General features: G+C 38.4%; 1 protein-coding gene across 1 annotated transcript in view; it reads left to right on the forward strand.

Annotated features, from left to right (window-relative positions):
* Nucleotides 1-11326, forward strand: part of LOC107586632 (serine/threonine-protein kinase MRCK alpha-like) — a 67604-nt gene that overhangs the window by 14953 nt on the left and 41325 nt on the right. Inside the window, exons 3-5 of the mRNA XM_016274085.1 lie at nucleotides 659-742; nucleotides 844-939; nucleotides 1404-1552. Coding sequence (XP_016129571.1) covers nucleotides 659-742; nucleotides 844-939; nucleotides 1404-1552 — 329 coding nt within the window. The remainder of the gene's footprint in view (nucleotides 1-658; nucleotides 743-843; nucleotides 940-1403; nucleotides 1553-11326) is intronic.

An 11326-nucleotide genomic window follows, 5' to 3' on the forward strand; every position in this document is an offset into this window, starting at 1 on the left:
CGGATTATCTTAGCCTATGTGACTCCGACTTCATGAGATGATGAGCATATAGACAACAGAGAGCGAATTAAATTCAGCACTTTTATTTCCAACATGCGCCCATTCATGGCTGCATATTATTTAATTCACGCAAAGTTACGTCTTTATTGGGACAGGACTTGATGGATTATCTTACGTGACTCTGTGAGTTCGTCTCTATTTCTTCGAGCCAAGCTGCACAAACTGCATATCAGGCATTTATGTAATACATCTAATTTGTGCATTAATGGCTGTTATGTTAAATAAAGTTTACTAACTACAGTAAATTAAGTATCTGTGTACGCCGTTGTTGTTTCCCCTCAGACGCGCTGCAATGGTGATCCTGCACGCAATTCTCGCGTTTATCTGTGAATCCGATATTACAAAACCGATATCCGATTATTGTAAAATGCTTAAATATCGGGAAAAATATCGGTAAACCGATATATCGGTCGATCTCTATCCAGAATCGTGCAGCTCTACTCCACTGTCACTGATAACCACTTGTGATCTGGAAATCTAGATGGCACATAAACACAAAGCGGCTTATAATCGTATCAGGACCTCTAGAAATCCCCTCATGCTTATTTAATAGAGGAGCTGGGTGTCAGATCTCTGTGTGTTTTCTGGTGCGTTACAGGTAGCAGTTGTAAAGGTGAAAAGTTCAGACAAGGTGTTTGCCATGAAGATCCTCAACAAGTGGGAGATGCTGAAAAGAGCAGAGGTACAAACACTCTTGAGTCTTTCCATCTCAAAATGAATTAGTTTGGTGAGGAAAGCTTAGTTGTGAGTGTTTTGTAAACAAATTTGTCGCCTTATTTCCAGACAGCATGTTTCCGGGAGGAGCGTGACGTGCTGGTAAATGGAGACTGTCAGTGGATCACCAGACTGCACTACGCCTTTCAGGATGACAACTTCCTGGTAGGCTTTTGCCTTCTATCTATCTGTCTGTCTGTCCGTCCGTCCGATGTTCTATCTATCTGTCTGTCTGTCTGTCGTTTTATGTCTATCTATCTCTGTCTGTCTTTTTATGTCTGTCTGCCTGTCATTTTATATCTATCTGTCTGTCTCTGTCATTTTATATCTGTCTGTCATTTTATGTCTATCCATCTGTCTGTCTGTCTGTCATTTTATATCTATCTTATCTATCTGTCTGTCTGTCTATTGTTCTGTCGTTCTATCATTCTATTCTTTCTATCATTCTGTCTATCCTCCTGTCTATCTGTCATTTTACCTATCGTTCTGTCTAGCTCTATATCATTCCATCGTTCTCTCTATCGGCGGCTCTAACTTTCAGTGTACAATTCTGGGCCTGCACATTTCTGTTGTATCTGGTGTCTGTCTGCTTTTACACTATTTAGTTCTGACATGTCTGTCTTCTGCAGTACCTGGTGATGGACTACTATGTGGGTGGTGACCTCTTGACTCTTCTCAGCAAGTTTGAGGACCGTTTACCAGAAGACATGGCTCGATTCTACCTGGCTGAGATGGTTCTAGCAATCGATTCTGTGCATAAGCTCCACTATGTCCACAGGTGAGACCATTCTGCTCACGAACCAGCCTGGTTTTACATGTCCTTCTCCCTTTTTTTTTTAATTTTTATTTCTGCTGCTCGACATTTGGAGCAAATTGCATGGAAATGATTTGTGTGTGCCGGTCTGTGGGAATGTGAATTCTTTTGGGAACGCAGGAAGGGACTAAATTGTTCTGATTTCAACAATCACAGAGGACATTTCAGTGCTGCCTTTGCTTGCTAATTTGCTATTGCGTTCTACACACGGAGCGCACACTTTCAGGGATAACATTCGGAGGCGCCTGGGCTCTCAGATGTGGCTCCAGTGGAATTTATTTATTCTGGTCTTACTAATTGCAGGCTGCTGCTGTGGAGCTCAGCAGAGGTCTGTGCGCCATACATTATGCACTCTGGGAACTCAAATAAGGACTGTAATTACAGGTTTAGCCACCTCGGTTGTGAGAGATTTGTTTTGGACAATTTAAAAGGGGTACGATACTGTGGGCAACTCCCTTCCAAAGAAGGGAAAATAGACAAAGTTCCATTTTTACCCATGTTTAAGTGCGTTGTCCAGTTTTGGACAGATTTACTCAAGCTTGAAATGAATAGTTACATAACCTCATCCATAGTAAAACCCAAAGCTAAACTTTAGGTGCTGAGTAGACCGGATTGACAAAGGGGCGGGCCTTCCATTGTTGTCATTTATGCAGGAAGTTGCCTATTTGTGGGCCAGGCTGTGAGTTTCCTGTCATTCTGTCCCTCATGCTGGATGCTTTACAGTATCACACAAGTTTTGCTGAGTGATTTTAATCTCTCAAGTGCTTATTATTCACTGTTAGAATATAAATGCATGTTTTTCCCCTGCAGCAGCGTGCTTGAGTTGATGCGCTCCATCTGCATTCCTGCTGTCCAGTTAAAGCTGTTTGCGTTTGAGTGGTAGTCAGCGCTCACACCATATGTTCAGTGATAAACTGTGACAAGTTTTGGCCAAGACCGCTGTTCCTCTTATCTTACATCTCTCTTATGTGAATGCACTCGCATGGCTGCGCTGGAGTTTTCATGGTGTGATTAGGAAGAATTTGTGTTTTTGGTTCCATATTTGGAGTTTTGTGTTAAATATATCTTATCGACTGAAAATAAGTCAACAGAAAATTGAAACTGACCCCATGTACTTTCTTAACACAAGTTTCTGGTCTTACTGTGCACAATCGTCCGTGCACATTTTTCCAAATACAAAATGCAATTTTTAAACATAACTGGTTTGCCTTTAAAATGATTGTCCTTTTGTTTTTATACTCCTCCCCTCAAACCACCTGTCACAAGGATAAAATTAAGTCCCACTCTATTTTTTTTTTGTAAAGTCCCTTTACAAAGTAAATTGTTGAAAACATTATTTCATTTTGATAGCATATCATAATAAATAAATTTTTCATAGTAATTTTGACTGTCTGACCATTTCAGCTATTTGTTTTCCATTAAAATTGTCTGTGTGGAATGTTATACATTTCAGATGTGGAATTGGAAGGAATATGTTTTTTATGACATACATAATTTCTCAGAAAGAAAGAAAAAATAAATAAATAAATAAATGAAAACACCTTAATGTTACTATGGAGAGTATGTATATACAGAGTATGTATGCCCTCAATCTTGAAAACAAATTTCTCAAATGTTACATATGCATTATATGTTACCCAAATATAGAGATTCACAATTAAAAACAATCTCTACTTCAAAAACAGCTTCCAGATTCCTTTTAATCTCTTGCCAATATGGGGTTAATTTCTGACACCCCCAAAGAGTCCGTTTCTATTTCAATGTGGATAAACTACAAAAGGTAAACGTCAGCTGTATGGATGCTAGGGCTGGCAATATCGATTTCTTAATTTTAATAACAAAGTATCAATGAACATTTATTTGTAGCATGCCTACCATAAAATATTTACAATAAGCTTTGGCCTTTGTTACTTTTAATATGAAACAAGGTCGCAAATTTTGATCTGTTAATTTTATCACAAAACAAATGTCATATTGTCATTCTTTAATGTGAACTTTTGACCTTTGACTAGATGTCCATGTGGCTATAGACTCACTTGCCTTCCAGTTAATAGCAGTTTATTGTGATGTTGTTTCAAAACAATCCAAATATAGAGTGAAAGTGTCACCGTTCTGTTTCTTTATAAGGATAAATGTGAATAGTTGCTTGTTCAGCTCCTGTCGACTGGACTCTGTGTCTGTAAGCTGAGCGCACGCAGTGTTGACCACTGCACCGACCTGTTGACCTGAGATCAGCGCTTCAGCTCCCACATTCATTCCATATGCACACAGGTTTGTGACACGCAGTCCAGCCCTCTGAACAACCAGCAGCAACCATCTCCTGAATGCAGGGTATTTTGAGCGCCTCCCCTCAGCGTCTAGCTATGAGCGAGTCTGGCCAGCGTCTGAGAGACGTATAATGCTCATATTCCTCTGAGAGCCCAGCGGCGTGTCTGGGATTTTGACTCCTCATTGTCACTTCTGAGGCTCTGACTGCCATACCACTGCCATCTGCAGTCTGGCTCGTCTCTGATCATGTGAGCTCCTGTGGCTTCACTCTTATTGGTGGTTGATGCATCGATTTGCTGCTCATTTACATAAAGTTTTCATTATGTTGACCACATTTACTCATGTTGCCTGAAATCACTACATTTGAGTGAAATTCTCTCAACTAGCTGTTAGGTTGATTTCTTTTGCACTGCCGTCATGGCTGTTTTGATCTGGACAAAGATTTCACAATCAGCTAAAGCCAGTAATAAATAGGGCTGGGTATCGAGTTCGATACTTTTTAGGCACCGACCGAATTGCCTTGATACCATCGAGTATCGAAAAACGTCTCGTCGTTCTGTACCAAATTTCGATACCTAAGGGGTTAATCTCATCAGTGTCAGTGAGCCAATAAGCCTGCAGCACTAGTCGGTGTGTTCGACTAGAAGAGGTCTGCTCTCTTTAGCTCTCGTGGTTAGGGCTGTGTATCACCAGCAAAGTCACGATACAATATGTATCATGATACAGAGGCCACGATACGATGCGTATCACGATACGGGACTGCACTGAATTTCATCTCCGCAGAATTGAAACATCGTTGTTTCTAAAGGAAATAAAGCCACAGCTTCACTGTTAATAGAGAAACATGGCAAAACGGTGGTAATTCATACATACACAGCCTCGCTCTCGCCCGCTCTTTCTCTCGCTATCTCTCATAAATGATCACTTGATGAATTACACTTTTCTGAGAATAGAATATTGAAGTGGAGATCGTTAAACTGCAAGCTAAAACTAAAACCAGTATTTTCAGAAAGCAAGCGCGTTTATCCACAGTGGAGAGAGAGAGAGCGCGCATGCACCTGGTTGCCAGGTTGACAAAGATAAGTAGCACACTTAGCAGATATTTCCGTATTGCGCAAGTGTGAAGCTCTGTTTCGGGGATTACGTCTCTTTATATCAGGCAACCCAGTTGTGTTCCTCTGCGGCCAGATTAAACCTTGTTATAGCCTATATATTAGTGATGCGCGGATGAGCTAAAACGTCACCCGAATCCGCAGCTTCAAATAAATTATCCACCCGCCAACCGCCCGCACCTGTATTTTTGTCTGATTTAGATAACCGCACCCGATCATCACATTAGGGTTCGTACGGTCATGAAAAACCTGGAAAAGTCATTGAACAGCAATTTCCAGACCTAGAAAGTTTTGTAAAAATAAATAAACTCAAAAAGTTTTTGAAAAGTCATCAAAATCTATTTCACAAGTCTCTGTATATTATGTTTAATCAGATCCTGAATTTCGTTGCGGGATTGCGCATACATCGCATTACTCATTCCCACAGCTTTCGACTTTAAAATGAGGGAAATTACTGCAAAACCTTTATTCAATATAGTGTGTAGGTTAGATGAGTAAATAAATCCACACAAACCATCAGATAAAAACAGCGTAAATGATTCAGCTGTACCAGGTCTTCTCTCTTTGACTTTCACTTCACATCGACGCATCTAGAGCTGCTGCACTCTGCGATAGAAGACTTTAGCTCGCGTTTTCGGGACAGTTGACATAATTGTCAATTGCCTAATCGGTCATTGTTGCATTGTCACAATTTATTATTTTGACGTCTTTTTAACCCTCTGGGGTCTGAGGGTGTTTTGGGCCCTGGAGAAGTTTTGACATGTCCTGACATTTGTGCTTTTTTCAGTTGCTAATAAACATTTTAATGACTAAGTTTAGTAGCACCATAATCAGCACAAACTGGGCTACAATAATATGTGAGCAGCATGTATGTATGTGATTGTGTTTTTGAGAAAACAACGTTTATGCGTGCTTAGTGAAAAACTAAAATTTTAAAGTCACTGAAATAAGGCCATAAAACACATACAGAACATTGGACTATTGAGAACAGATCTTGAAGTCTAGAATTTTTGCATCAGAATGATGTGAAAATCATCTTGTTTACTCACTCACAGAAAACAATATATTGATTTAAATTTTCTAAGACACTTTTTGTGTAGAAAAGGAATATGCGAGGGGGCGTGAATGGTCATGTATAATGAGTGATTCACACCTGAGAAGACAAAGGCCTGCATAATGAGCTGCATAATGAGCTGCATAATGAGCTGCATAATGAGCTGCATAATGAGCTGCATAATGAGCTGCATAATGAGCTGCATAATGAGCTGCATAATGAGCTGCATAATGAGCTGCATAATGAGCTCTCAGGTGTGTGACTGAGAGGGAATTGCTACAAGAAATAATGAGGAAAAAGAAATGTATCTATTTTTTTGTTTGTAGTTTATTTAGAATATATATAACTATCACATCATTTTGGGAGTGTGTGCATCACATGGTCTTACTGTTAATAGAGAAACATGGCAAAACGGTGGTAATTCATACATACACAGCCTCGCTCTCGCCCGCTCTTTCTCTCGCTATCTCTCATAAATGATCACTTGATGAATTACACTTTTCTGAGAATAGAATATTGAAGTGGAGATCGTTAAACTGCAAGCTAAAACTAAAACCAGTATTTTCAGAAAGCAAGCGCGTTTATCCACAGTGGAGAGAGAGAGAGCGCGCATGCACCTGGTTGCCAGGTTGACAAAGATAAGTAGCACACTTAGCAGATATAACTAAAACCAGTATTTTCAGAAAGCAAGCGCGTTTATCCACAGTGGAGAGAGAGAGAGCGCGCATGCACCTGGTTGCCAGGTTGACAAAGATAAGTAGCACACTTAGCAGATATTTCCGTATTGCGCAAGTGTGAAGCTCTGTTTCGGGGATTACGTCTCTTTATATCAGGCAACCCAGTTGTGTTCCTCTGCGGCCAGATTAAACCTTGTTATAGCCTATCTATTAGTGATGCGCGGATGAGCTAAAACGTCACCCGAATCCGCAGCTTCAAATAAATTATCCACCCGCCAACCGCCCGCACCTGTATTTTTGTCTGATTTAGATAACCGCACCCGATCATCACATTAGGGTTCGTACGGTCATGAAAAACCTGGAAAAGTCATTGAACAGCAATTTCCAGACCTAGAAAGTTTTGTAAAAATAAATAAACTCAAAAAGTTTTTGAAAAGTCATCAAAATCTATTTCACAAGTCTCTGTATATTATGTTTAATCAGATCCTGAATTTCGTTGCGGGATTGCGCATACATTGCATTACTCATTCCCACAGCTTTCGACTTTAAAATGAGGGAAATTACTGCAAAACCTTTATTCAATATAGTGTGTAGGTTAGATGAGTAATGCGAGTACCAAATTGAGAAAGTACTGTCAGTTTAGTCTTAAATTAATGTAAACAGTTGCAAAATAAAACGCATGGGTATCAGTATTGGATCCGTGAAATAGGTTTTGTGACAGCAGCCCAATAAAGCTGTGCCGTCTTTTATTAGTTTACATAATTGTCAATTGCCTAATCGGTCATTGTTGCATTGTCACAATTTATTATTTTGACGTCTTTTTAACCCTCTGGGGTCTGAGGGTGTTTTGGGCCCTGGAGAAGTTTTGACATGTCCTGACATTTGTGCTTTTTTCAGTTGCTAATAAACATTTTAATGACTAAGTTTAGTAGCACCATAATCAGCACAAACTGGGCTACAATAATATGTGAGCAGCATGTATGTATGTGATTGTGTTTTTGAGAAAACAACATTTATGCGTGCTTAGTGAAAAACTAAAATTTTAAAGTCACTGAAATAAGGCCATAAAACACATACAGAACATTTGTTCACAGGACTATTGAGAACAGATCTTGAAGTCTAGAATTTTTTCATCAGAATGATGTGAAAATCATCTTGTTTACTCACTCACAGAAAACAATATATTGATTTAAATTTTCTAAGACACTTTTTGTGTAGAAAAGGAATATGCGAGGGGGCGTGAATCGTCATGTATAATGAGTGATTCACACCTGAGAAGACAAAGGCCTGCATAATGAGCTGCATAATGAGCTGCATAATGAGCTGCATAATGAGCTGCATAATGAGCTGCATAATGAGCTGCATAATGAGCTGCATAATGAGCTGCATAATGAGCTGCATAATGAGCTGTCAGGTGAGTGACTGAGAGGGAATTGCTACAAGAAATAATGAGGAAAAAGAAATGTATCTATTTTTTTGTTTGTAGTTTATTTAGAATATATATAACTATCACATCATTTTGGGAGTGTGTGCATCACATGGTCTTAGCTGTGGTCCAGGCTCTTGTGCGGGGCAGAAATCTCAGAGCCTGTGGAACATGTCAACGTCAGTCTCTGGTTTCCATGACCAAGTGGGCTGCTTATTTGCTTTGGCTCTCTTTGCAACAGGTTCTTTTGCACTGTTATTCTCACATCTGAAATAAAAAAGCAAGCATGCTATTTACACAAACTACATTATTAACATTATTATGATGTTCACTGATACTAGTACTAATTTATCTAAACAAAGAACACAATTACCACATAGCAAACATATTTTACCACAAAGTAACTAAATCAAATGAAAGTAACATCTGTAAAATAGTGAATGCACACTTACTCTAAAATTCTGAATGGAGTTGAAAACTGAACGAGTGCCCCCTTCCTTTGAGAGATGCAGGTGAAGGCAAGAGTGGTGTATTCCCCACAGTACCTTAGTATAGTATGCATACTTCATGAGAAAACAATGCCTATTCTAACATTTTAACACTATCAACCACAAATAATATTACCACATATTCTGGGAATAATACAATTACTATACTGTGCACTTACTCAGTGTGATTTTCCAGCGAACTCAAAACTGAACGACACTCGTGTGCCTTTCTTGTGCAAGATGCCGGTGATGCAGCCACAGTCCTAAACCAAAATGAAAACAGTTTCAAACATTTCAGCGTCATTACTCCATAAGACACGGGTATAACACATTCAAAATATTTACACCAGAACAGATCTTCATGAACAGAAGCTTAGTTACATTCACAAACACAAGCATGCTTTGTATGTAGGCCTATACAATCCAAAAACTATAATTATAAACATGTATGGCTATATTCATGAACAGAGAATATCCTATCACAGTAAAGTTTTGACTAATCATTCTTACTGACATTAGGCTAGTGACATTATAACTCATATTACTTTTATATCGTATTTCTGTCTGTTATAGAACATAAAAAAACATCCTGACACCGTGACAGTCAGGAATTATAGTTTGGAGAAAGTCTAACTAGTAAAATGTCTACAAGTTATGTGAAAACTAATACAAGTAGAAATGAGGGAAATTACTGCAAAACCTTTATTCAATATAGTGTGTAGGTTAGATGAGTAAATAAATCCACACAAACCATCAGATAAAAACAGCGTAAATGATTCAGCTGTACCAGGTCTTCTCTCTTTGACTTTCACTTCACATCGACGCATCTAGAGCTGCTGCACTCTGCGATAGAAGACTTTAGCTCGCGTTTTCGGGACAGTTGACATAATTGTCAATTGCCTAATCGGTCATTGTTGCATTGTCACAATTTATTATTTTGACGTCTTTTTAACCCTCTGGGGTCTGAGGGTGTTTTGGGCCCTGGAGAAGTTTTGACATGTCCTGACATTTGTGCTTTTTTCAGTTGCTAATAAACATTTTAATGACTAAGTTTAGTAGCACCATAATCAGCACAAACTGGGCTACAATAATATGTGAGCAGCATGTATGTATGTATGTGATTGTGTTTTTGAGAAAACAACATTTATGCGTGCTTAGTGAAAAACTAAAATTTTAAAGTCACTGAAATAAGGCCATAAAACACATACAGAACATTTGTTCACAGGACTATTGAGAACAGATCTTGAAGTCTAGAGTTTTTGCATCAGAATGATGTGAAAATCATCTTGTTTACTCACTCACAGAAAACAATATATTGATTTAAATTTTCTAAGACACTTTTTGTGTAGAAAAGAATATGCCAGGGGGCGTGAATGGTCATGTATACTGATGTGATTCACACCTGAGAAGACAAAGGCCTGCATAATGAGCTGCAGGCCTTTGTCTTCTCAGGTGTGAATCACTCATTATACATGACCATTCACGCCCCCTCGCATATTCCTTTTCTACACAAAAAGTGTCTTAGAAAATTTAAATCAATATATTGTTTTCTGTGAGTGAGTAAACAAGATGATTTTCACATCATTCTGATGCAAAAACTCTAGACTTCAAGATCTGTTCTCAATAGTCCTGTGAACAAATGTTCTGTATGTGTTTTATGGCCTTATTTCAGTGACTTATGGTCTTAGCTGGGGTCCAGGCTCTTGTGCGGGGCAGGAATCTCAGAGCCTGTGGAACATGTCAACGTCAGTCTCTGGTTTCCATGACCAAGTGGGCTGCTTATTTGCTTTGGCTCTCTTTGCAACAGGTTCTTTTGCACTGTTATTCTCACATCTGAAATAAAAAAGCCAGCATGCTGTTTACACAAACTACATTATTAACATTATTATGATGTTCACTGATACTAGTACTAATTTATCTAAACAAAGAACACAATTACCACATAGCAAACATATTTAACCACAAAGTAACTAAATCAAATGAAAGTAAAATCTGTAAAATAGTGAATGCACACTTACTCTAAAATTCTGAACGGAGTTGGCCAATTCTTACACTATCAACCACAAATAATATTACCACATATTCTAGGAATAATACAATTACTATACTGTGCACTTACTCAGTTACTCAGTCCAGCAAACTCAAAACTGAACGACGTGCGTGTGCCTTTCTTGTGCAAGATGCCGGTGATGCAGCCACAGTCCTAAACGAAAATTAAAACAGTTTCAAACATTTCAGCGTCATTACTCCATAAGACACGGGTATAACACATTCAAAATATTTACACCAGAACAGATCTTCATGAACAGAAGCTTAGTTACATTCACAAACACAAGCATGCTTTGTATGTAGACCTATACAATCCAAAAACTATAGTTATAAACATATATAGCTATATTCGTGAACAGAGAATATCCTATCACAGTAAAGTTTTGACTAATAATTCTTACTGACATTAGGCTAGTGACATTATAACTCATATTACTTTTATATCGTATTTCTGTCTGCTATAGAACATAAAAAAACATCCTGGCATCGTGACATTTAGATGCTGTGAATGAAACTTCATAATGTTTCACTTGATTATACATTTAGTCAGGAATTATAGTTTGGAGAAAGTCTAACTAGTAAAATGTGTACAAGTTATGTGAAAACTAATACAAGTAGGTTAATAAAAGTGACTTACTCATGTTTATGATCACTGCTGGATCAA

This window comes from Sinocyclocheilus grahami, unplaced genomic scaffold (assembly GCF_001515645.1).
Source record: "Sinocyclocheilus grahami isolate Dianchi unplaced genomic scaffold, SAMN03320097.WGS_v1.1 scaffold84.1, whole genome shotgun sequence".
In the NCBI taxonomy this organism is placed as follows: Eukaryota; Metazoa; Chordata; class Actinopteri; order Cypriniformes; family Cyprinidae; genus Sinocyclocheilus; species Sinocyclocheilus grahami.